At 43.4% G+C, this 24959-nt stretch overlaps 1 protein-coding gene across 1 annotated transcript in view; it reads left to right on the top strand.

Annotated features, from left to right (window-relative positions):
• TTC1 (tetratricopeptide repeat domain 1) overlaps positions 1–19973 on the top strand; it is a 70904-nt gene extending 50931 nt beyond the window's left edge. Inside the window, exons 3-7 of the mRNA XM_086931207.1 lie at positions 10393–10505; positions 17707–17743; positions 18132–18280; positions 18856–18910; positions 19480–19973. Of these exons, the coding sequence (XP_086787333.1) occupies positions 10393–10505; positions 17707–17743; positions 18132–18280; positions 18856–18910; positions 19480–19616 (491 nt within the window). The 3' untranslated portion in view covers positions 19617–19973. The remainder of the gene's footprint in view (positions 1–10392; positions 10506–17706; positions 17744–18131; positions 18281–18855; positions 18911–19479) is intronic.
• The last annotated feature ends 4986 nt before the right edge of the window (positions 19974–24959 follow it).

Raw genomic sequence — 24959 nt, 5'->3', positions numbered from 1 at the left:
TGAGCAATACTTAATGTTTGTTCCAGCACTTAATCGGTGTGTCCTCTTGGGGTTTATTTCTCTGGAAGGCTTACATGTCCAGTCTGGGCTGTGTTGCTTTTGTTAGCCTGTCTCAATCCATCTATCAAGACAGGTGTGTCAGTGAGGTGATTTCACCGTCTGCATCCTCTATTGTTTTAGAGGGACAAAAGCGAAGGGAGGGGGTGGAAGAGCTGCAAGAGCCCTCACTGCTGCCAAGCAACCAGTTCTGTGCTTGCCCCTGCTGTGGCCTGTCAGTTTGACCCTCCACTCCTTCTTGTACCTCCTGTTCATGGTTCCCACCACCACCCTTGTGTACACGCTTCATTTCTATATCGTCCACTGTTTGTAGTCCTGTTTAATATATGTTGGGTCCTTACTTTTGCATTTGGTACTTTTCTGTATGGGGTCCTACTGATCCTTTCCACTAAATTCTTTTCAGCCATGTTGATGTCCACACTCACACAGAATCCTGTGGCTGTCCTTTGCAAATCTTCTTGGAGCCTGAGTTACTGTGGGGATAGGACAGAGCCCTTCTTCTTATTTTCCTGCCAGTTAATGGTCTAAAGCCCTGTTCTGTCTCTAATCTCGGACATTGACTCGCCAGTGCAAGCCTTTGATCTTCCACTCCACCATCTGATCTTTGGCATTTGGCGATCCACACAACCGGCTGCTCTTCTGCCATGCACTGTCCAAACTCACCTGGCTTGCGTGTGGATCTTCTCAGTACCTGCTCATTGTTTCCTCTCCCCTTTGCGACTAGGACGTACACACCTTCTTCCTCTCTCCAGCATGCAGGCTGCCACTGTGTGCAACCCTAGTTAGTGAACCTGATCTCTCCGGTTCTTCTTTGCTACTACCTGCTCCTTCAAATGGGCCTCCTTTTGTACTCAAGATCCTGGCTCTGTTGTGCTGCTCTATCACTTCAAGATGTCTTGCTCTAGCCACATGGTTGGGTCTTGGTCTGTGTGGCCTATCACTTCAGATCTTAAATGTGTCCGCCTACTATTCTGTGTTGGCCTTTCTCATGGTTGAGGCTCCGGCACTTTTACATTTTAGGTCTGCCACTGGCTTTAAGGAATCCATCAGATCTGGCTTTTATTATTCCTGTGTGGAAACGCAAGGTGGTACATGGGTGGGTCTGGTGTACTGTACAAGCCATGCTATCTCAAGCTGCTCAGCTCTGCTGACTGAAAATCAATTAAACTGGATCGATTTGTAAGATTTAGAGATTGGAGATTACATCAGGGCATGTTGCTTTCATTTTGATGGAGAGGATAAAGGATAACTTAGTTTAAGGAGACGGATGTTTGAGAAGAGGAAAGCTGTGAAGAGCTGTTAGAAGCATAAAAATGAAAAAGTGAGTTATTTAGTGTAACAGATAAATATTGAGATTGTGGTTTATTTATTTTATTTTTATGGAGGGCCAACCTTGTGGAGAGGCATGAGGAAGATGTTATAGCACATTTCAATACATACAGCCACAGAGGACCACGTGGTTGCAGAGTGTTCTAGACATATAGGGGAGGGGTGTGACCTCTCGTCCAGGGTGACCGATGCTGGAATCTGGGGATCACGGTTCGATCCCCGGTGCCTGTGACAGATTAGCCCAGCACCATGTGACTCTGGGCAATAGCTTGCTTAATCTTCCCGATGGCCTCCAGCGCCTAGAGACCCTTACGGGTGATTGTTTGCGCTTTACTAATGTGGAATATATTATTATATTATGTCAGGATATTTCTCAATAGCAGTATGCTGGGTTGCAGCCCATTGTCTAAGCTGTGGCTGTGCTTGTAAGGTTCCAAGCAATGATAGTGCAAATGTACTGCATTAAAACATATGATAAAGTAAGCATGAGAAACGCCTTCTTTATGCTTTGTAAAATAAGGGTACATGCAGGTGTACCAAAAAAAGATTAAGTAAATCATTCATTGTGAAGAAATAAGTGTAAACATATTTAAGATACTGTTAAACAAGAATCTGGCTAGCAGTAATGAACAATACATGACCATTAAAACAATCAGCAGAACATGAGGCTAAATGTGGTTAAAAATCCTATTTAATTCTATACAGCACACAACTGAGGGGGAGTGTCAAGGAGGAAAGAAAAGGCCCTGTATAGCTGCATTTAACATATGGTAATTTGTGCACTCAAAAATATTCGAGTATGGGCGAAGCCAATAGGTTTGACGTTGTAACTAGAGCTCGGTCAGAACCAATAAAAATGTATGCTTTAGTGCAAAACAATTTAAAAAATGGGATAAAGAATTAGTTGTGTGATTCCAGAATGTGCCTTTCAGATGTGAATTAGTCCCTAATGCATCCCTAATGAAGAAGGTAGTATACCCTAAATAGCCAATACTGAGAAGGTGAGACAAAAGTATTCCTGTGGGCTGATTCAAGATATGATTAACAATGTCCCAAGCTGGAAGTTCCGGAGTCAAAGAATAGAGAATATATAGTTTACAATATGCTTGCAATGAATGGTGCATTTTCCATCACATGGTAAACCTAAAAAAGTAATAATATTTAAAGACCACGTAGTCCCATTAGTAAGAATGCCAAATAGCAAATAGTAACCTGAAACATTCAATTACTCTACAATTTTTTTTCCACAAAATGTACTCTGCATAAGTGGAATATTACTCAATTAGGAGCACCGATACCCCCCCTATTTCCCAGCATTGTTTAGATTACTTGCAGGAAAATGGGGTGGGCAGCCAGCAGGTCCCATTACTTGGTTAGGAGGCTTTACCTTCCTTTCTCCATTTCTATTTCAAAGGGGTGAACCCTGGTTCGCCAGGTCTTCTGTTGAATTCTTTTCTTGGAACCAGAGCTGCCTTTACTGTTGACTTGTAGAAGTAATCATGTAGGTGAAAAGCGGGCCTTGGAGAAAGTCAAGTGAATTCGTTTTGAGCATTGTCAAGTAGAATTGCACTGCGTTCGTTGGATGTTAGTTCTTAATTATAAAACAAGTTTGTTTTTTTCAATAGTTTAGAGCCATCTGGTGGTGCTGATGGCTTAGAGACCGTCCACTATAGACCTCTACTGATGGAATATCGATTGACCTTACTCCGGAAACTCCTAGTATGGGAAAGATGGTGATTTGGAGGACGATCCATCCTTTGGTTATGTTGAAAACTGGTGTATGATATGCGATTTGTGGTGAAGACTAGGTATATCAAACTGAATTGGGAATGTCAAAGGTTAGGGTAAGAGAAGGTTTGGATGATGCATCAAATTCAAAAAGCAGAAAAAGTGTAAAAGCTGATGTTATTGGCCGATTGTCTCATGCATACGTTTACATTATTCAAGTAGAAAGGGCAGATGTAATGTGGCTTTTTCAAACACCTTCTCTCTGTGCCACAAACAAAAATAGTTTGGGAAAGAGTATTATTACGGTGCAGGGTGCCATGCTGTTTAATGATGGCGACATTTAGAAAAGGATTTTCCTCCATATGTTTGTGCTGCACTAAGTGTTCTGAAACTAAATAAAGTATAACCTGTAATACCATTTATGTCAGAGTTCACCAAAGCTATGTACCTTTAGCTCAGAGAATACCCATTGGCCATAGACTATGACTGCAACTCCATATCTGTATGGCAGTATCACAAGCTGAACAAATCTCTGGTCTACAACTGCATTCTCAGCATGCCTGTGGAAATGCTCACAATTGCCCAAAGTCCTAAAAGACCATATCAATTGCAGCATATGTGCTATACGGATTTCAATAAGCACAGTAATTCATAATTTTAATTAAAACTTGGCATATTTAGTTAAACATGAAGTTGGTTAATTCACCTACAAAAAAGACCCTAGATTCAACTAACTAAAAGGGTAAAACCTAATTCGTTTCAAGAACGGGGAGGAGTGTGTGCTTGTAAAGTAAGAAGATAGAATGGGAAAAAATGTTTTTTGGGTTCAAATAATTTTTATTGAGAATCTTAAGAGAATTACAACAAAAAAGAAATAAGGAGACGGTGAACCAAATTAATAAAAGAAATAAATAGCAAGTGGACACTAGTGCTGAATCTGTCATTCTATATAATTGTAACAACAAGACAGTCCTACATGTTTTGGCGGACCTGCTAGCAATAGAAATCGTAAAATAATTATTCGCACATGCAGTGGTACAAGTGCCAATTTAAGAGTATATAAGACATTTTACTTAGTTAACCCTTTCCGTGCTCGTGACGGAACCGTTCCGTCACGAGCTTCGGGTGGGCTGTGCTGGTGACGGAACGGTTCCGTCACGGCCCGCTCGTCGCGCCTGCGCGGCGCAAATTCCGCGCCTGCGCTAACGTTCTCACTAGCACAGCCCACCCGAGGGCCATGACGGAGCGGTTCCGTCATGAGTACGGGAGCGCCGTGCTGCCCCGCCTCCCCCTTAGCGCTGCAGCGGAATAGCCGCCGCAGATAAGAGGTTAAATCTTGCTTACCACCATTAAATTATAGTAAATAATAATAATAAGACCAATGGTTCGTGTTACTGATAAATAGCTGCACTTGAGTGGTGTCTGAGATGTGCATTCGAGGTAATTGTAGTGTATTGTTCGGCTAGAATACGGAAATCCTCAAATGTGTCTCTTGGTGAATCGAGTGTTAAAGGTTGTCTTGGGGGTTTAAAGATGAAGGCGGAAGACTCCATAGCATTCCACATTTTCTTGTGGGCTGGGCGCCATGGGGTGAGTTGTAGAGTAGTGCCGTTGGCGCTTCTTAAAAAGATTAGCCACTCCTGCCACATCTTGGAAGAGACTAACTTGAAAGTTTTCCAGTTACCCAGGATTATTTTGCATGTCAGCGTGAGCATTAAATCAAGTAGGTCCCGTTCATTGTTGTTTTGTATTTGTGGATCTAGGTATCCGAGCAAAATAAATGAGAATATAAAAATTTCCTAGCTATAGTGAATGAGTTTCAATTCTATTAAGGAAGCAGAAGCGAGGATTATGCTTTACTCTCTCATATTTACTGCTCAGCAGCCTCAAGAAAAAACAGCCAAAGACTACAATTCACATGAGTGTTTGTAATCACAAAACAACCAAATAGACAGTCCCACATAAACAATATCAAAGGACAGCACTTCCTCCTTCTTCGGGCAAAACAGCCGATCCTGCATTTCCATTTATAGTCTTGTTTCTGCTCAGATCCTGCAAAGACAAGAAGGTAGCGTCAGAAAAAGGGAAAACCTCTGGTATCCCTGTATGAACAATAAAGAATCCGGTCAATCAATCACCAAAAACATTGACACTCTAAGCATTTAAAGCAGACTCCAAGCATTATCTGAAATCTGCCCAAAATAAGATACTTATCCAATACGCAGACTGCAACTGTCCGGGAGGGACGGGACTTGAGACCAATGGGTGGGATAATCCTCGCCTCCGCGTCCTCAAAAGAATTGAAACTTTCCTTCAGAATAGCTAGGAAATGTTATATTCTATGTCGGGACCGGAGGCTCTGATTATGCTGGTTCAAAGCTGATGGACCAACAGAGAAGCCATGCCCAAGATGAGTTTAAAATAGAATGCCTTAAAGGTAGAATCAGCCGCTTTTAAGAATGGCCTTCAATCGTCCACCAAGGGCAAAGGCCTTGGAAGCCATTGGCCCCCCTCGTCGAATGGGCTCCGAAGGCCATTAGATCAATGACAGCTTCCTGGAGCTCAGTGGGCAATTGTGGCGGCCGTCACCGCTGTAAAAGGTTTATTGAGTGAAATAAGAAGTTGAGAGACCCCTGGAGTCTGTATTCATCTGTCCTCATTTGGTACGCTCTAAGACATCTGACCACACACAATTAGGGTGACCCGGAAGAGTTGGGTAGTGAACCACCCTCGCATTAGACTTTGTGTGACGACCCGCAGTTAACGACACCCCTTCCGATGTGAACACGCGCACCGTAATTTCCAAGGCTCAGACATCCGAAACCGGTTTGCATGAGATAAGACAAAGGAGCATTGTCAGCTTACCTGTTAACTCCTTACGGGAAATATAAGAATTATCCTCTGAAGACTGCAGTAAACGCAACACTGAATTCACATCCCACATGGAGGAATACTTTGGCAACGGTGGGAAAGCAAGGCGGATGCCTCAACAACTGGCATACCAGAGGGTGTTCCCCTACCAGGACTCCCTAAATGGGCATGTGACCTACCGATATCGCCAAATGACTCACATTGATTGAGCGATAGGCCAAACCTCTGTCGACTAATTCCAACAGGTAGTTCAATCAGTACATTTGTAGAGCGCACTACTCATCCGTGAGGGTCTCAAGGCGCTGGGGGGAGGGGGAGGAGGAGGGGGGGGTCGGGGTGCTGCTACTGCTTGAACAGCCAGGTCTTGAGGAGTCTCCTAAAAGCCAGCAGGTCCTGGGTCTTTCATATGCGGATTGGGAGGTTCTTCCAGGTTTTTTGCGGCGAGGTGAGAGAACAATCTGCCGCCGGCGATCGATCGACGGATGCGGGGGACAGTGGTGAGGTAGAGTTCAGCAGAGCGAAGCTGGCGGTTCGGGTGTAGAAGGGGAGTTGTTCGTTGAGGTACTCTGGTCCGGTGTTGTGGAGAGCTTTGTGAGCGTGGGTGAGGAGCTTGAAGGTGTTCCTCTTGTTGACGGGGAGCCAGTGCAGGTCTTTCAGGTGGGCGGTGATGTGGCTGTGTTGGGGGGTGTCGGGGATGAGGCGTTCTGTATGCATTGTAGTCGTTTCTGGAGTTTGGCTGAGGTTCATGCTTAGAGAGCGATGCCGTAGTCCAGTCTGCTGCTGACTAGGTCCTTGGTGACTGTCCTTCTGGTACCCGTGGGGATCCATCTGTAGATCCTGCTGAGCATGCAGAGGGTGTTGAAGCAGTAGTAGGAGACGACGTTCACTTGCTGGGTCATTGACAATGCGGAGTCCAGGATGACTCCTAGGTTGCGTGCAGCTCCCAGTGCGTCCGGCCACCATGAGTCGTCCCAGGCGGAGGGGCTAGATCCGATCAGGAGGACCTCTGCCTTGTCAGAGTTCAGTTTTAGACGAACGAAAGGCCCGGGACTTCCCACGTCCCCTGTAATCCTCCAACCCATCAGATGGCGGTTTCCCTCTCGAACCAGTTCTCAGTCCCCTGCAAATGCATTTTCTGTTTGGTCAATCTGAGGCATTGCTGTACGGTATCGACCTCGTACCAAAAGAAGGTCAACTTTTGCGCCAGCACGTAAATCGATTTCTGGTTTTTCAGAATGAAACCCAGATTCCGAAGAAGATCCTGTGTCAGTCTGAGTTGGGCAAACAAAACGCTCTCCTCCTGGTGCATCAAAAGTCTATCTTCCAGGTAGACTATGAGGCGCACGCCTCGAACCCGGAGCCACTTCATGGCTGGTCTCAACAGCTTGGTGAAGCACCAATGGGCCGATGACTGACCAAACGGTAAACAGGTGAACTCTTAAACAAGTCCGTCCCATTGAAAGTGTAGGAAACGTCTGTGGGGTGGGAAAATGGGTACCATAAGGTACGTGTTCTTCTGGTCAAGTCGAACCAACTAAGTCTCTGAGAAGGCAAATACATTCCATCTTGAAGTGGCGATTCACTTCCCACTGGTTGAAGTCCTAGAGGTTAATTACTGGTCTGATACCCTTGTCTTTCTTTACGACAAGGAAGATATTGCTGAAGACACCATCTGAATGAAGGGTTGCATGCACAATTGCCCTTTTCTGCAGGAGGTCTTGTATCTCTCTGTCTACCACCTGTGCCTTTTTCCATGGAAAAAACAAGAGGTGTGGGACGAGAAGTCTGGTGTGGGGTTCCATGGAGCTCTATGTGAAAACCCCCATCACTGTCTGTAACACCAGGAATCCCCTGTAATTGCTGCCCAATTGTGCCTGAACCACTGTAGCCCCCCCCCCCACCTCTGGTCGGAAAAAAGGGGTAATCCTTACCAGTGGGTCCACCAGGTGCATTGTTGGCTCCACGGGGGTTGCCTTTCCCCCGTGACCTTTGCTGCGGCCTCTCAACCGGTAGAACCCCCCAAATTTCCGTTGGTTCTGCCACTGCATGGGTCTTCTCGTCTGAGCCCTGTGGGGGTTGGTGTTGGAAGGACGGACTGAGTAGCGCCCGATACCTCTTCTGGACCCCCCCCACCCCCACCCCCACCTCCTCCCAAATTTGCCGACTGAATACTTTTTTAATCGATTGCTGGGCTTTATCCAATGAGAAGAAGGTATTCATGAAGAGAGACAACTCCTTAATATGCGGATCTCCGAAGAGACCTCCGTTCGCTATTGGCCCAGTCTCAGTAGAGGCCAATTTTCCAAGTTGAGGCTCAATCTTAATCAAAAACGAGCATCTACGCTCGGTGGATAATGCACAATTCGCATTACTGTGAAAACAAAAAGCCCTTTGCGCCCAACCGGAGAGGATTGTGGGGTCTATGAGATGACCTGTCTCCTTGGCATCCTCTGCCATGTCCAATATCTTGGTAAGTGGCCCTAGAAAATCCAAAACCTTATCTTCTTGGCAGGCCCGCCAAGAGCGATCCAGACCCTTTTTCAGGTCCTTGATAAACTTGCCAATGAAGGTGGCCATTCTGGCGTCTATTTCTGGAGTGCAAGCCAATTTGGCATGGATGGCCGAGAGCACTCCGCCCTAAAGCGACCACGGACCTCCTGGTCAATCGGCTTCCAAATACAGCTAGCCACATAGGACGCCACGAGGGGTGCCGGTATCCAAACCACAGGTAAGTAATTAAATAGAAAAATGTGATCAATTTATGCAGAACCAAGACTTCTGTCTCAGTGCCAGAAAAAAAAAACACCCCAAAGGAGGAATTAACCTACAAGGGCCAAAGCTGATATTTAACAGTAGGGAATGCTCCAGTGGGTAAACCGCAACACTGGAGCCAGAAAAGAACAAGTTAACGCATTCACAAGCAAAATCTCCATCTCCCGCCGAGCGCGCAAACAGTTGACAGCCCGCTACAGCCGGAAACCCTCAGACGCGCACTCGAATGGGAGCATAGGCAAGCCAAAAATGCCAGGTATCCCTCCCCCTCCAACCTCCCGCCTAAGGCGCGCGTGCACCACACCCTCTAGCGAGGTTGGGACTGCACCACGAAGAAGACGGAGGGAGCCTGAAAACTTGAAAAGGACTGATCATAGACCACCGCATCTTCAGCCAAACACCGCTCCCCTGCTCGAGGGCAGCCCAGAAGAAGCAACCGCCGACCAAGGGGGAAGGTCAAAGAAATGTTGCAAGCTGCCCGCGATCCACAACGCGGTCGTGGAGAGCGAAAATGCACAGAAGAATTGGCACTAACCAGCAAGGCAGTACAAACAAAGCAATGTAAGTAAACAAATACCAATATTAAAAAGTCACTACCAAATATCGATCAATGAGCACAATTATGACAAAAATAATATCAAAGGAAGGCACTTTTCTGGCTGCTGAGCAGCAAAAAAAGAGGAAGTGCTGTCCTTTGATATTGTTTATATAGGACTATCTCTGTGGTTTTGTGTTCATTAGAAAGACTCATGGGATTTGTAGTCCTTGGCTGTTTATTTCTTAAGTCTCCTAAACTATAAATATGAGAGAGTAAATCATAATCTGAGCCTCCGGTCATGCACTAGAATTTTCTATTTGGTGTGATGCGCAGAGTATGTGTTATATACTCGTAGACCCTATCCCAGAACAAATGCAAAATCAGGCAGTGAAATGGCATATGTGGTAGATCTCCTGTGTGAGAGTCACAGTTCCAACATTAGGGAGAGTGGATGAGATTAAGCTTTTGGAGCTTAGTTGTGTCCAGTAGGCCTTGTTTAATCATAAATTTCGTTTGAGAAAGTGTAAATGAAAGTTTGTTCCTAAAAGGAGTCCTATGTATGCGTTCCCAATCAAATTCGATAGAAGTGGTGTTGGGTTCTGCTTCCCACTTCTTCTCGTTGACTGTTACATGGTTTGGACAGGAGAGGCTTATATATCCTTGACTCTGTGTGGCCACTCTTAAGCAGTTGTGATAGGGGTAAAACATTTAAGAGTAAGATAATCCATCAGAGAGTGGCCTTATTCCCAACAGTTTGCCATCAACACCATGTGCTTGCCATTCTGTTTTAGACTCCATTTCTAAGGTAAACAGGCGCTTGATAAATGAAATATTATGTATCAAGCTCCTGTTGCATATTGTAATCTGTTGACCTCTGACTGGGGACACTTGTAAGCAGTGAAACAGTAATTTTTTTAGCAAAATGTCCTTCAGCAGATGGTACAAATACCAAATTATGTAGGAAATATATAGAGAAAAAACAAATTCTTAAAGGTCTGAAGAAGCTGATGGCCGTTGGTATGTGTTGTCCGGATGACTTACAGGGACATATTGATCACTAAAGTATTATAATCATTTCCATATCTCTCAATTTTCAGAATACATAGAGGCAGAAGATTCCTACACACGAGGGTTGCAGATATGTCCAGCCTGTTACCAGAAGGAGAGGGCCATTCTGTTCTCGAACAGAGCAGCTGCAAGAATGAAACAGGTAGGATCTCCTACATTATTGCTATCCAAATTGTAATGCAGTTGGCTTTTTGGACAATTGGATGAAGACCTCAGAATTTAACCCCTTTGTTGCTGGCCCGTTTCCGCCGCTGTGCGGTAAACAAACGAACAGGGCGGGGCCGTGACGAACCCCAGCCGTCATCAGCACACGAGCACCGCAGAGCGTGACGGCTGGGGTTCGTCGCCAGCATACAAGGGGTTAAAGAGCTAAAGGCCATTGGGTCCTTTTTGTATTTGTATACAGGTTGTCATATGAATAGTTCCCTAGGACTCAGTTGTCAATAATACAGCTAAGGTAGTTAATTCTTCACTTTTTCATATGTGTAGCTCCAGACACTGCCCGTGGGCTAAATTGGAAATCTAAATTGATAAGAAGATGGAGTACCGGGAAGGAGAGAAAGAGTTGTTGAAGAAGACTGATATGAGGGAAGGTTGTGGGAACATGACAAAAAGCCATGGTTTTATCCTCATCAGTCCAGTTAACCAGGGAAGTATTCTGGATCCTGTTAGTAGGGGTAGTATTCTGGATGGCTGGTGGAAGTGTTTCTTTCCAACAGCAGTGTGTTTGCTGGAGAGAGAGAACTGATCTGCTGACCACCTTAGTCGTGCCTTACCAAATCAATGACATTGAGCCCCATTAAATGACCATCCTTGGTTTGGAGAATCCTTTGCTTCCCAACTTCTGCTCTCTTGTTCCATCTCGCAAATTTGTGGGGAAGATGCCCATTCCATGAACTGGCCACCAGGTCTCTTATTTTTCTTTGCTCCCATACCCCTAAATACCAAAGTTCTGGAGGGCAAGGACTATGTATTGTTACTAGATTCTTTTGACTGATGTTCATATGCTTGTACAGTTGGAGGACAACCTCTCTTGATCTTTCCCAGTATTCCATCACCCCTACAGACACTAGCCTCATACGTTTGAGGTTAGAACTTTGAGGCTTGAGAGTGTAGCTGTGAAAGCACAGGGTTGCTCTTTTGGAAACTGCTTTATATGTGCAGCAGTTTAGGTGACCAGAAACATGAGGAATATTCCTACTACTAGACGTATTTTGACTAATGGTGTTACTCTAAGGGCTGCGTGGCTGCGTCATGGGTTCTTGTGATTGCTGTGTTCTGTATTTTTTTTTTTTGAAAGCTGGCTTCTTATTCAGGTTTTCTTTTGAAGAGGGGTTCCGTCCAATTTAGATGGCCCGATAGGACGTGGGAAACGTTTTTTTGAAAAGATGAGATCTGGGCACCTTATTTTAGTTCCTGCTCTTTATTTTAACAGATTGAGGACCAATTGAAATACTTTATATTGGTCCTGGCTATTTCTTTGCCATTACTTAAACACCTTTTACACATGTTTCCTAACATTCAAATGCATGCCAAAAACATAAATCGATACACCTATTAAACATAACAAATCAATACATAAGGTGAAAACAATTGTTTCTGGGTGCAAGTGCCAAAAATCACTTTAATCAAAAGTGCAAGAATCGCATTACACCAATAATTTTTCAAGATCTGTATTGTATATTTTTAGCAACTATTTAACTTTCTTTCTCAGAGTTCCTATAACCATGGGGCTAAGCTCAAGGTCTTTGTGGGATATATTTTTAGTCCATGATACCTATCTTGCCTTAGGGCTGCATTTTGCATAAAACCCTCATGGCGTCCTAGAAAAGTGCTGACGCTTTTCAAATCCCTGTGTTATCAAGGGATTATCTTCGGGCAAATTGCCTCTGTGTAATCTGAAAAATTAAAGAAAAACATAATTGTATTTAATCCCTTCTCTATATGTAAGACTGCTTTAGATCTCTACTATTTAGTGAGGTGAAAGTACCTGAACTGTTGTACTTATGGCTCAAAGTTTCTTCTGGTTGGAGTGTTTAAAATTCTGTGAAAAGGAAACGGTTTTATTTTATCTGGAAACAAAGGAATTTGCTTAAATGTTCAGCAAGAGTACATATCGCGGAACTGCTTACTTGCTTAGTCACTCGTGCTGGGGGGGGACTCAATTTTTTTTCAATGTTTAATGACTCTACTGCCGGCGGCGTGCTTTCATGGCTTTTACCTTTTCTGAAAAGAAAGGGAATTTACAGTGCTACTTAGTTGTCCATTGAATCGGATTAGATTAAATATCCATTGTGCAAGCATTGTATTCAACTGACTTGCTGAGTGCTTCAATGTTGCAATGTCTTCATTCTTGATGCAACGCGATGAGGGGTGCGGAAAATGATTTTGTTTTACGCTGCCTGTGAAGCCAACTGGTTTGAAAGTCTGAAAGTGAGAGAGCACACTATCGTTAGTTTGCGGTTTTATTCTTAGAGAGCACGCTATCTTTAGTTTGCGGTTTTATTCTTACTTCTTCATCAATGGTATCGGTTCACACTGCTGATTTTAAGAGAGCTTACTTAGTTGAAGCGCCACTCGCCTGTTTCTTCTTGGCTTGACTTGGCTTCCGGAGGACTCTTACCTCTTTCCGGTTGAAAACGTTTAATTTAAAGCGGTTATGTAATTTTTTTTCTTTGTTGATAGAACACTCCCAAGTAGTTTAAAATTTTGCAGATCCTTTTATTTTCGATGTTTGTAAACCTTTCTAGATGAAAAGCTGTTTGTATTATAACTTTTCTAGACTCGGAACGTGTATTGATTGGGACATGACGGGTGCCATTGCCGATAGGTCTGGTGCATTTTGGGTGTTGTAGTTGTTTCAGAAGAGTTACAGTTTATTCAGGTGGAATTTTTGTTAGTTCTGTCATTTCGTTCAACCCCGTCTGGGCAATGTGGAATTTTGAAATAAGGTATGCTTCTTTTTTAATAGTTGAATATCTACATTCCCTCCTCCTTATGAAACATGTAAAAAGTATTCTTATTGAGGTTGGCATTTTCTGCTCCAAGAAGAAGCAATGTTGAAGTTCTCCCAGTTGCAGAGTTGGCCTCTAGCTTATTGAGGAGTTTTTTGCTTTAGCGACCAGTGATACATTCTCCTGTTCTTTCATCAATTTTGAAAGGCCTTGTTATGTGATTACTATTTTCTTCATACATGGTAGTTTTAGGGCTGTCTCTTGATTTTGTGCCTAAATTTTATTTTGCTTCCCATTGCTCTTAGTGTGTACTACCTGTATTTTATCGTTCTCCATTCTTTCAATCAGAAAGACTATTACATTCCATATATTTACACAGGACCAACTCTATGAACCTGACTAGGGGCCTTATTACGAGTTTAGCGGTCCAAACGCCAGAACACTGCAGCCGCCAGGAGACTGCAGTGCCAGTAGTCTATAGACCATCATATTAAGAGTTGACCACTGTGTAGCTGCAAAGATTTTGTAGCGGTGGTGATTATTTGTTGATTATTTTTCCAACAGTATCGATGGCTGTTTGAGCATTTTGACTGCAAATGTGTCGGATGCACACATATGCATGATACATGTGGAAAAATGCCACCTACCCATTTCCAGTGTCTGGCCCATATGTTGGCAGTCCAGCCAATGGGTTTATGGTACAAAAAGGACTCCCCTGTACATCGCCACTAACAAGGTTGTAAACATCTGAGTGAAGATGCTGCTGGGAAGGGGGGACTTAAAGAAAGGGATCCTTGCAGATTCCGGCCGAAAGAACAAGAAAGGGGTGAGTACACACCCCAAATCCTTCGTTTCTGCTGACTTGAAGCTGGCGGTATCACCGCCGGAGTCAGTTTTTGAAAGAGCAAACTTGTAATACGGACAGCGATGAAACTCCTCTATACCACCCTTAGGCATCTACCTTTCCCCGACCGCGACCCCGATGGTCTGCAGTGTGCTGGCAGTGTCTGCGGTTCAACCACGGTCTTCTCACATGCAATCCACCCAACTCATATTACTGCTGTCGGACCACAGAGCTTGCGGTTTTCGGACTGCAGGTACCACGGTCCACAGACCTCCAAACTCCTAATAAGGCCCTAAGACCACTTTTATGTGCAGGGATAGTTAATTACGTGTAACATTTGGTCCTTAAGGACATATCGACATTTCCCACCACCACAATCGTAAGTCTTTGGATCTGTTTTGTGGCTTCTCAAGCTTATGATTTCGAGGCAGACTGTCCGGTTTTGTTCAGGGGTTGACAAGGGGCGTACACCTCCTGGGCTGGCTTTTAACCCCTTCGATGCTGATGACGAGCTCAGCTCGTCGTCAGCCACAGGTGACGTGTGCGGATGACGAGCTGAGCTCGTCATGTAACGCGGTTATTTTAAAACAGCCGCACAGCGCAAAAATAACCGCAGCAGCGATGCGGTTAAAGGAGCTATTTTAACAGACATTTGCAACGGAGCCACTTGGTCATTCACTCACACATATATGAGTTATCTATTGTAGGTGGGTGGGTGTTTAACAATCTCTACCTACAAAGTATTGTATGTTGTTAACTAATAATTAATGTTATTATTTTCATTAAAATTACACTGAGTGAATATTTTTACAATGTAGCATTTAATTTGTATAGGCTCCGTGTGTACCAGTAAATCCTAGTTTTCTTCTTCCTCTTTGTTACCCACCTCCTCCCCAACCCCCCTCCCATTTTTTAAGTATCAACTGAGCCATTTAGATCTTGGATGTTTCAGGAAGTGTGATTGCTAGTTTCTGCCTTTCAGGTTTCTGGGAGGAGGGTGTAGCTGACAATACATTTGGCCTAATTCCTTGTACTTTATACACTAGAAATTTCTGCAGTGGGTTAGCAAAGGTTGGTTACTTGTAGTCCTGGTTCTAGATCGTAGAAATTTTCATTAAAATCCTACACGTTAGATCACTTCTGCGCTACCTGCATGGACTTCAGAGTACTTCTTATAGATATAATTGTTCATTTAAAATTCACACCGGGTGCCCATCTATCTTGATGATGAGCGACGCCTTCTGATCAGACGCTCAGTTGGTTTATCTGGGTCAATAGGCTGAATATGAAGACTGTTTCTTGCCTGTATTGCAGTATTTAATGTGCAGGAAGGTGAAACAGTTTGAAGACAAATAAAATGCAGCCTGTGTCTCTTGTAGAGTTCTGGGGTTTCTTCTACCCATAGTGCACTTTACTGACATTGACCTCAGACCGACAGGTAAGTAATGAAGTTTTATATTACTTATTCGCTTTTTATTCCCCACCAGGCCAGGGTTGCTGGCAGGTTGTTTGTCTTTAATTGTAGAGACCTATGATTCAGAACCAGGACTACAAGCAAGTAACCTTTTCTTCGTAGGATTTTCATTGATAGTCCAAAATAATACTAACATAAAACAGATAGGTAAAAAGGACACTTGAGATAGTAGCTGTTAGGCAGTAGGAAAAGAATTACTTGGAAAGGACCAAATTAAAACGTTCTTGAGATAATAAAGAGGAACAAATACTTAAAATAGCTTTCTTAGGGTCTCTTAACCCATTTTAGCATCTGCCTGATCCGTTTGTATCTGAATGGTTGAGTAATCTTTTAATAATAACAGAAAAGATTTGAGAGCTAAATTGATCACTCTCTGTTCGAGGTAGTTTATTGACCTGTGTGGGTTAAATATCGGTTTGAGTCTGTGGTAAATCTGAGTTTGTTTTTTTCACTTCACTTGCTGTTGCTGGCAGAGCAGTTATTTGGTACACATTGTTGTAGCTTGGCAGTTGTTCCATTGTCTGCAGGTCATGACCTCAGTTTTTGCAGAGTTGAGTTTTAAATAACTGTTTGTCATCAATTCATCAGTAGAAGGTTGCCAACTTAAGAGCCTGGCATTTGAGGCTGAATGATTTGCTCATGTCCAGTAGTGAGGTAAGTTAGAGGTTGAATTAAAGTGGGAAAATTACCCTTATGGGATGTTGCCGTGTGGGGCATGAAGTATCACATTGCTTGATATGTATGTGAGGCAGGAGTAGATGAATGTAAGGCATTTGAGTGTGTGCCAAATGTTCTAGTCTCAGTAATAATGTTGAGTGATGAACAGTGTCAAATGCTGCAGATGGGACCAAACGTAGTTCTGCTGTTACCCTATTGTCCTCTGCTAATTAACTGAGAATGTCATCTGTGCTGCTTCCTTGCCTCTGCCTGGGCGAAATCTGGATTGTCGATTTTGAGATTAGGACCTTATCCTCAACAGAGCTGGAAGACAACCCATTTTGATATGTTCTGGTAATAGGGGATTGGAAGTAAGTTGCTAATTGGCAGGGTTAGATGGGTTGGGGTTCTTTTTCATAATAAGTGGTCTGATAAAGGAAGCATTCCGTTTGTTTAGAAAGTTTACTGTGTTTATGGAATTGTTCAAAATATAATGCCAGTTTCAGAAATGCTGTGCATGTCAATAGTGCCTCTGATGTAACCGTACATCTGTGTAGTGTTTACCTGGTAGTGAGGGCTCACAGTTGAAGGTTCTATGGTAACACATTAGGGACAAGGTAAGTATGTAATGTAATCTGCCACTACAACGATAACTCGATCTCCTGCCCTTCTACACCAAACCTAACAAGTGCCTTCAATCTATGAATCACCCTTGAGCCTATGTCTAACCCTACACCTTACTCGAACACTTACCTTAACGTTGCCTAAATCTACACCTTACTCTAAACCTTAATCTATCCCTTACTGTCACCCTGCATTTGCTTTCGTAGTCACCTTGTTATTCTTAGCAGCGTTCCAGTAGTGGAATGCATCAATGTGCCTCCAGTGTAAATGTATTGAGTGTGCACCAGTGTTTCTCATGCACAACCGAAGGCACACGAGGGTGTTGTAATCCACTTTGCCCCTTTTGAGGCCTCGGAAAATAAGTGCCCTCGTGGAATTTTTGCAAGAGTAATATTACCTTATGGATATCTGGACAAATCGTTTGGTCTGATGCAGACAAAGAGCAGCCCACCTAGTGTCCGGTTGATGATTTTTTAAAATTCTCCCTGTGTTGCTCGAGAAGCCACGTGTTACACCTCTGTGGAAATTATTTTAAGTTGGAAATGAAATGATAGTTCTGGAACTCTCCTGCTTTTGGTTAATTGAAAGGGGTTAAATTGGAACCTCTTTGAGAGCGGCTGAAATGTTTTCTGGGGAGAGGGATATAAGTATTTATTATAGAGGCTACTCTTACTGGCTTAAATGTGTATATGTTGAAGCAAGGTGCTTTTGATTTTTGATATTTGTGTGATTTATAACTAGTTTGAAATCAATTATTTGAAATATACTGTTATTTCACTCTGTTTCACAGGACAAGAAAGATTCTGCTATTAGCGACTGCAGCAAAGGTAAAGAAAGGCTTCTGTCAGATCAAAAGCATGAACTGGTAAATCAAATTAAATGATGATCTGTTATGCACTACAAATGACTGGACCAAATAGACCTTGGTGTCCCCCATGTTACTGCAGCAGGTGTGACCTGAGAATATAACCCAGACTAGTGCCTGGAGCGGGCATTGCTTAAAGGAGGTGCCAGGCAGATTGATCCTTTTATTTTTTTTTGTGTCTTAGCCAAACGGATACTGTCTCTATTTTAGATGCCTGTTTAGCACCAACATAACGTGTAACAATACCAATTTATTGTCTGAAGACAAATATATACAAACAATGTTACAAATCTGCGACATCATTACATTAGTTACTGGATGTACAGGTTACATTTTACATTATATTTCAGCAATCAAATTAGATCCTGATTACATCCGTGCATTACTGCGGAGAGCTGAACTCTATGAGAAAACTGACAAACTGGACGAGGCCCTGGAGGATTATAAACGTGTCCTGGAGCGAGATCCTTCTGTGCATCCCGCCAGAGAGGCTTGCATGGTAAAAAGATAATGTGTTACCTGGTCTTGTGCCAGTCATTTCTTCCTTCAGTCCTAGACTGGCAATCTTGCACCCCAAAAAAAAGCATCCTTTTTTCCTTTTACATTTTATTACAAATGTATTTTTATTATATCAATATTGTGAAAAAATACAAATGTATGCAAGCACTGCAGCAGCCACGCCACCGCCAGGTCTCCCATATCAATCTTGACATAAATGGAAGACCTATTTGCAGACAGATTATGGCGAATGTCTTAATTTACTCCTGCATTAGAGTGGAGAGATTCCAGGCTTTAAATGTTTCATGATATGTGTATAAGATTTTCAATTTAAAAAATACTCTATAATTTTTTTCTACACTTATGAAATTTAAATACTTGATTTTCATTGTTAAATATTACTGAACCAGTTCTTGGAAGGTCCATTATGAATATAGTTGAATATCCATCTTTTTAGCTTCATTCGAGGGGGAGGGAATGCTCAGTGAGCATGGTAAATTCATTCTTATTAAATTCTATACATAGTTGTATATGTCTATGAAGAATACATTCTTATTCTTCCCTCCTTTTTTGCAGCGATTACCAAAACAGATTGAAGAAAGGAACGAGAAAATGAAAGAAGAGATGATCAGTAAGTTGTGCTATAGAGACTTCGATTTTTATGTCGCGTTTTTTCATTGGGGTTCTGTATTCTCTACAGCAACCTACTTAATGTGAAGATTAATAAAAGAGCTAACCATAACATGTTTTCCATCTTATTTCTGGGGAATTTTTTATATTTAAGTATAGAGACAGTGCTCTGCTCTGCTGCCCTCCTTCTGCATGAGCACCACAGAGGCTATTGAAGGCATTACGTGGCTCTCTGTATGCTGCACATTGGGATATATAAATCCAAATGCATAATGTCATTTCTAGAGTTAGGTGGGGCATTTCCTGAACACATTGGGTGCTAAGGCTTTTCCCCCTCCTGCGCTGAACATTTTACTTTCCCATTGTTCATGACAAAGCCAGCTCGTCATCCGTGTAGCGCAGGTAACACTCATGACGAGCTGGCTTTGTCATTAGCACTGAAGAGGTTAAATATTCTCCCACAGACGTACACCTCTGTGTTCTGGGAGTGACTGCTTGTGATTCTGTAGACCTGTGCCTCACCTGCAATCTGTCCATACTCTCATCTGCTATTTTCCTCTATTTGCACAGGTAAGCTGAAAGATCTGGGAAACTTGGTTCTTCGTCCGTTTGGATTGTCTACTGAGAACTTTCGGGTGAATCAGGATTCAAACAGTGGATCTTACTCTGTCAATTTTGTACAAAATCCAAACAACAACAACAGATAGCACACAGGTATCTCCTTGATGGTCTCCACACTGGAGTGGGCTAGGGAGTCTGCACTAACGAATCGGCTGCATCCAGCGAAAGACTTCACAGTTTCTAGGACAATAACTTACATGTGGACGCTTGGGATTTCCTGTATGCACTAGAGGTTTGAACAAGTATACTGACCGAAAACTGAAATGACTTGTTCATGTTGTCAATACAATAAAATGGATCAGTCACACACTCCTCTGCGCTGTATTGGGGACACTGTGAATCTAAGATAGGCAAACTGCTATCTTCCTTCACTGTGGGCTCTCATGAGATGCTTGTCTACTTCGGCAAATAAAGGGATTTCATCAAATAAAAGTGGGATTTTATCAGGGTATTACTGACTTTGATGCTTTTACCGAATGGAATCCCTGAAGGTATCTCCATCGTTCTTTCAACATATGCCACTCTTTAAATATGTTGCCTCCCTTGTCTGTCTACTTAAAAACTTCCTTATTTGATCAGAGTACTTATTAGCTAGATTCCACTTAATGTGGGTCCTATATATCCTTTAGTTCATGTAATTTTACTGCATGGTTTGAGTGATTCTCTGGCTCCGTGATTTTCTTTCCAGTAGAGCACTACCAATGTGAAAGTCTACTCTAGATCTCACTTCCTGAGGCCCAAGCTAGTGCTTTATCTCTGCTACCTGTGTGCATGCGGACACTAGGAAACACATATTGTGGCCTGACCGAGCATTGCTGGTGATTTGTGAGCTGACTTTGGAGTACTGCCAGGTAGCCGAGGTTATTGCCCAGGCATTTTTTCAGCTATACAAGCTGACAGCTGAACATAAAATAGAAATTCTCATGATCAAGCTGATAGTTGAGCCTCCCTGTTTTACAAGACAACAGACCTAATGCACATCAGACTAAAGCACTCTTGGAATGCAAAATGACACTGTAACAGCTGTATCAGTGTGCACCGGAATACCAAAGCTTTCCAACTGTTGGAGGAGTTGCCACTATTGCGCTTCTACCGGTGTGCAAGCTGGCACTAGAGCATGATTACCGTGAGTTAAGTGAGCATTCCTCAGCTGAATAGTTTTTATTAAGCTTTTAACAAATTCATTAAATATTGAGAACAGTAAAGGAGAAAGTGTAACCAAATGTGCATATTTTATTAACTGTTAAGAAAGCAGAACATTAGAAACCTCATTAAAATATCTCAGTAGCTAATTTCATCAAAAATTAGATGCATATATGTTGATTTCAGTGATTTCATTATTGCTTCAGTCCTTGAAATTTGTTATAAAAAAAACGTCTCAGAGTAAATTCTGAAGAGGCACTTAAGTGGTTAGCTTAGTGAAGCCCATAGTTAGAAACTCAATGGTGCGCATAACTCTCTTAGAATTGTGCGATAGGGTCTGCTTGAATTATATTCTGTGAATACAGCAAACTCAATTCCTTAATCACATGCGGGTGCATGGTGAAGATTCTTTCCACCAATAACAGAGTGTCTGAGGGTCAGAAAACCGGGTTCAGGTGTGTATACAGTTCAAAGCACAACTAAAGATGACCAAAGTGGTAAAAGTAGAGGTGTAGTGATGTGTTTCAGAAAGCACTACATCTCTAAGGTTGGGAAAGTACCCATCAGTTCCTGCTCGGTACCGCCCTTTGTCATGGGTTCTCCGTAACCCAGGAGAAAGTGCTGCCTGTCACTAGATCTTACTGTGACAGACAATCAACCATTGGTAGATATATGTTTAAACGGGTGATGCCAAGAATGTCAGATGTCAGAAAAGGTAACTGATTTGCAGTGCAAGAGTGTAAAGTGAAGGTGTGAGGTATATAAAATTGGATAGAGATGAGTAGAAATTGACAACTTAATGGTGTCTCAATTCTTCCAACATTAAAAACAATATGAAATACCAACAGATTTAACAAAATATCTGTTTGCAGGAGGGGTCGGCATGTTTCAGGATCTGTGGCAAATATATTACGCCACTGCTTTCTTCAGGACCAGTATGTTTTTGCTACTGCAATAATTAATAATAAAAATTATATCACCAGTGGATTTCAGGTCATACTCCATATCCTCCAGAACACTGAAGAATCGTAGTGCCAAGAAACAGGAAACACAAAGAACCAAAAAAAGGGGGGGAAAGGGACAAACATTACAGTGTTGTCACAACACATGATACATTTTATTCAATGTGCCACTAGAGTATGGTCAAATGTCCCATTACCCAAGTCCAAAATTTTGCTTACCTAATAGGTAGGAGAATAATGCATCACCCCACCTGGCTGTAGCTCAGGCGAGTGGAGCACCGCTCTAGTTAAAATACAATACAAACATACAGTCACAAACTTGTTCCTATATTATTTGTTACAAAAATGGTGGTGGATGATTCACCGAGGCGATCTCTAATTAGCCGGATCGCGTCAATGGTCGCTCACCATTATCAAGCATACAGTGTATGAGTTCTCTTATGGTGGTTGTCATCAAAGGTAAACCATGCGCATTCGTATTAATCACATCTGCAGTCGCAGTGGGAGATGTATATAGCAGTGCATTCAGACGAAGCTTTACTTGTTTTATAACTTAATCTCACACTGCCTGCAGGTGTGTGCGCATATTGATTGCCCATTTATCTAGTGAAATATTCGATAATTTTCGAATGCGGTGGTCTTGAAGGTTAGAAGTTAATAGCGCAAAACCCCAGTGAGCGAGGGTAAAGAGTTTCAGATCGCCAATCCTGTTCTATTATTCAGTGTCCATTTACGCCAATAGCAGCAATCTAACAAAATTTAGTGAGTGAGTGCAATACCCGATTTAACAATGGTAGAGATTTTCAGAGCGCCAGTGCTATTCTCAAGTAATCGGCAGGTGGAACACGAACCTGTCCGTCGGTGCACCGATGCGTCCCTCTGAGCAATCTGGGGGCGCACCGTTGCATGTTTGGTCGCCATCTTTATTTTGCTTGATGGTACGGTCATGTGTATAGCACGTCACGTGATGCAGAACTACAAAAACTCAAAAGGCTTGTTGGGAGTTGTAGTTCGCTAATGTTAGAACGCATTAAAGAAAGATTCCGATGTTGAATTGTCCCTTTTTATTAACGAAAACGATATAGGTCTTAGCATCATTCGCACGAGTGTCTGGTCACGGACTAAAAATTCAAAAAATAATTTTGGAATTGTAGTCTATCGGGGTGTGCTGGAAATCACTACGTGATGGATATAATTCACGGTGATGATTTCAAAGAATAATATTACGGATGTTTAAAATTATGGATGTTTAAAATTACAGAGTCAAATTGTCTATGATTTTATTTAAATATGGGAATAATGCATTACTTGGCGTCAATGTCATGGGTGTATCGAAATGCCCAGACATCACGTGTTGCCGGACTACAAATTCTGAAAGTTTATTGGGAATTGTAGTCCATCAGACAATGTAGCGCAACACAGATTATTACTTAATTAAGGTTCCCGTTCCTCACAGACCTGTTTAGAACAACAAGTCTCGCATAATAGTCGTAATAATCATAGACCTATTGGCAATCTTATTTGCCAACAGTACCTCTTTTTAGCGCTGTTGTTTTTAAGCGCCCTGCCATTTCCGTTAGAAGAAGCAGAGTGAATAGACAGGCAAGAGATATAAACCAGTACAACGGGGTATGTGGATACAAAAAAGGTCAATTCTTGATGTTTTTCATTTTAATAACCCCAAGTGTTAGGCTTATTAGCAAAGTTTGAGCTGTATCTATATGTCGGTAACCATAGTATTAGGCTCATGAAATATGACCAATTGCACACTCAATTAGAAGGGTTAATCTTGCCTCTCTTATGTTATGTTGATCATGCTCTTCAAGTAGTAGGTGATCTTATAGTGACATCCACGGTATTTCTTCATTTATTCCTTCTTTGTCTCTATTCAGTTTGTACACTCATTTTTGTTCCTTAATGAATAGGTACTTTGCAATGTCAGAGACATGATCCGGAATATGGGGTTGTTTTCAAGACTGTCCAAAGAAAATCCGTCTTGCCATGCCCAACTTCCAGGAAGTGAGCTGTCAAGCACGTGGCTTGCTTGCGTGACCGAATTGTACTTTTGTGTTCGGATACCCGTACCTTTATTTTTCTTGTCGTCATGCCAACATAACGTAATTGGCAGGGACATGTAATCATGTAAATGATATTTTGACTGTTACAATTGGTGAACTTGCGCTGCTGCCAGGCTCTGTTAGTGCCTATGTCCACACTCAAGGATTTGCTGCGCATATCCCACACATGTGATGACATTCTACCGCAGGTAGATCCCATAGAGTACACACTGGTCGTGATATCTGAAAGAGACACGTTAGTGATGGATTCCTTACCTTCGAATAACCCCAGGCGTCCGACTGGATCCAGAAACCTTTGCGTAGCAGTACCCTTGCGCATCGGTAGGCGTCTTCTGCGGCTCCGCGTCCGTCGTCGGCGTCGTGGGTGCTGTGATGACATCGTCGGAGTACTTAGATTCCGCCTCCGCCTGCTGACGTCAGTTCTTCTTTTTTCCATGCCAGCAAGCGCAGATCTGGAAAAAGCAGTAACCCGGAGTCAATTTTTGACTAACGTTTTGGATCATTTTTGATCATTTCTCGAAGTCTTACGACTCCGATCGGTGCCGTAGGGATGCCTGGTTTCAAGCACTGCGAGGATTGCGACCGCATGATGTCGGTCACGGATCCTCACCACCTGTGCCTAACTTGTCTAGGCGTCGACCACGACGACAAGGCCTGCTCAGACTGCCGGGCCCTCTCTTCGAAAGCCAGGCGGGAGCGGTCCCGCGGGCGACTCTAACTCCGGCAGTCGGCCCGCGCCGTGAGAGGTCCCGGTCCCACGGGAGGTCGAGGGACAGGTCGCGGGCTCGGAGCCACCACAGTTCCGAGAGTCGGCACCACTCCTCCTGGTCGAAGTCGTCGTCAGGTAAGAAGCACAAGAAGTCGAAGAGGCGTCATCGCTCTTCTGACTCCTCCCCCCTCCCGACGCTCGCGTGATGCGGCCGGGGGTTCGGGTGACACCGCCCACGCGGCTCCTTCGGAGTCCCGCTCCACACCCTCCGGTCCCTGGGTGAGATGCGACGCCGGAGGAGATTGAGCGCTTCCTCATGGCCATGAGGTCCCTCTCTCCGACGGGCTCCGCGGCGCCTTCGGGCCCAGCGGACCCGTCTGGGGCCCCTAGCGGGTCGGGGGCTTTGGCCCCGACGCCGCGGGCGCCTTCGGGCCCGGCGCCGCGTGGCCCCACAGTCCCAACACCACCAGCGCCGCAGGGTGAAGCGGTCCCGACGCCGCCGGCGCCTTTGGGCCCGGTGCCGCGGGACCCCACTGG

Source organism: Lissotriton vulgaris, chromosome 7, assembly GCF_964263255.1.
Source record: "Lissotriton vulgaris chromosome 7, aLisVul1.2, whole genome shotgun sequence".
Taxonomy (NCBI): Eukaryota; Metazoa; Chordata; class Amphibia; order Caudata; family Salamandridae; genus Lissotriton; species Lissotriton vulgaris.
The sequence above is the reverse complement of the archived record's forward strand: the minus strand, read 5'-3'. Positions and strand labels throughout refer to the sequence as shown.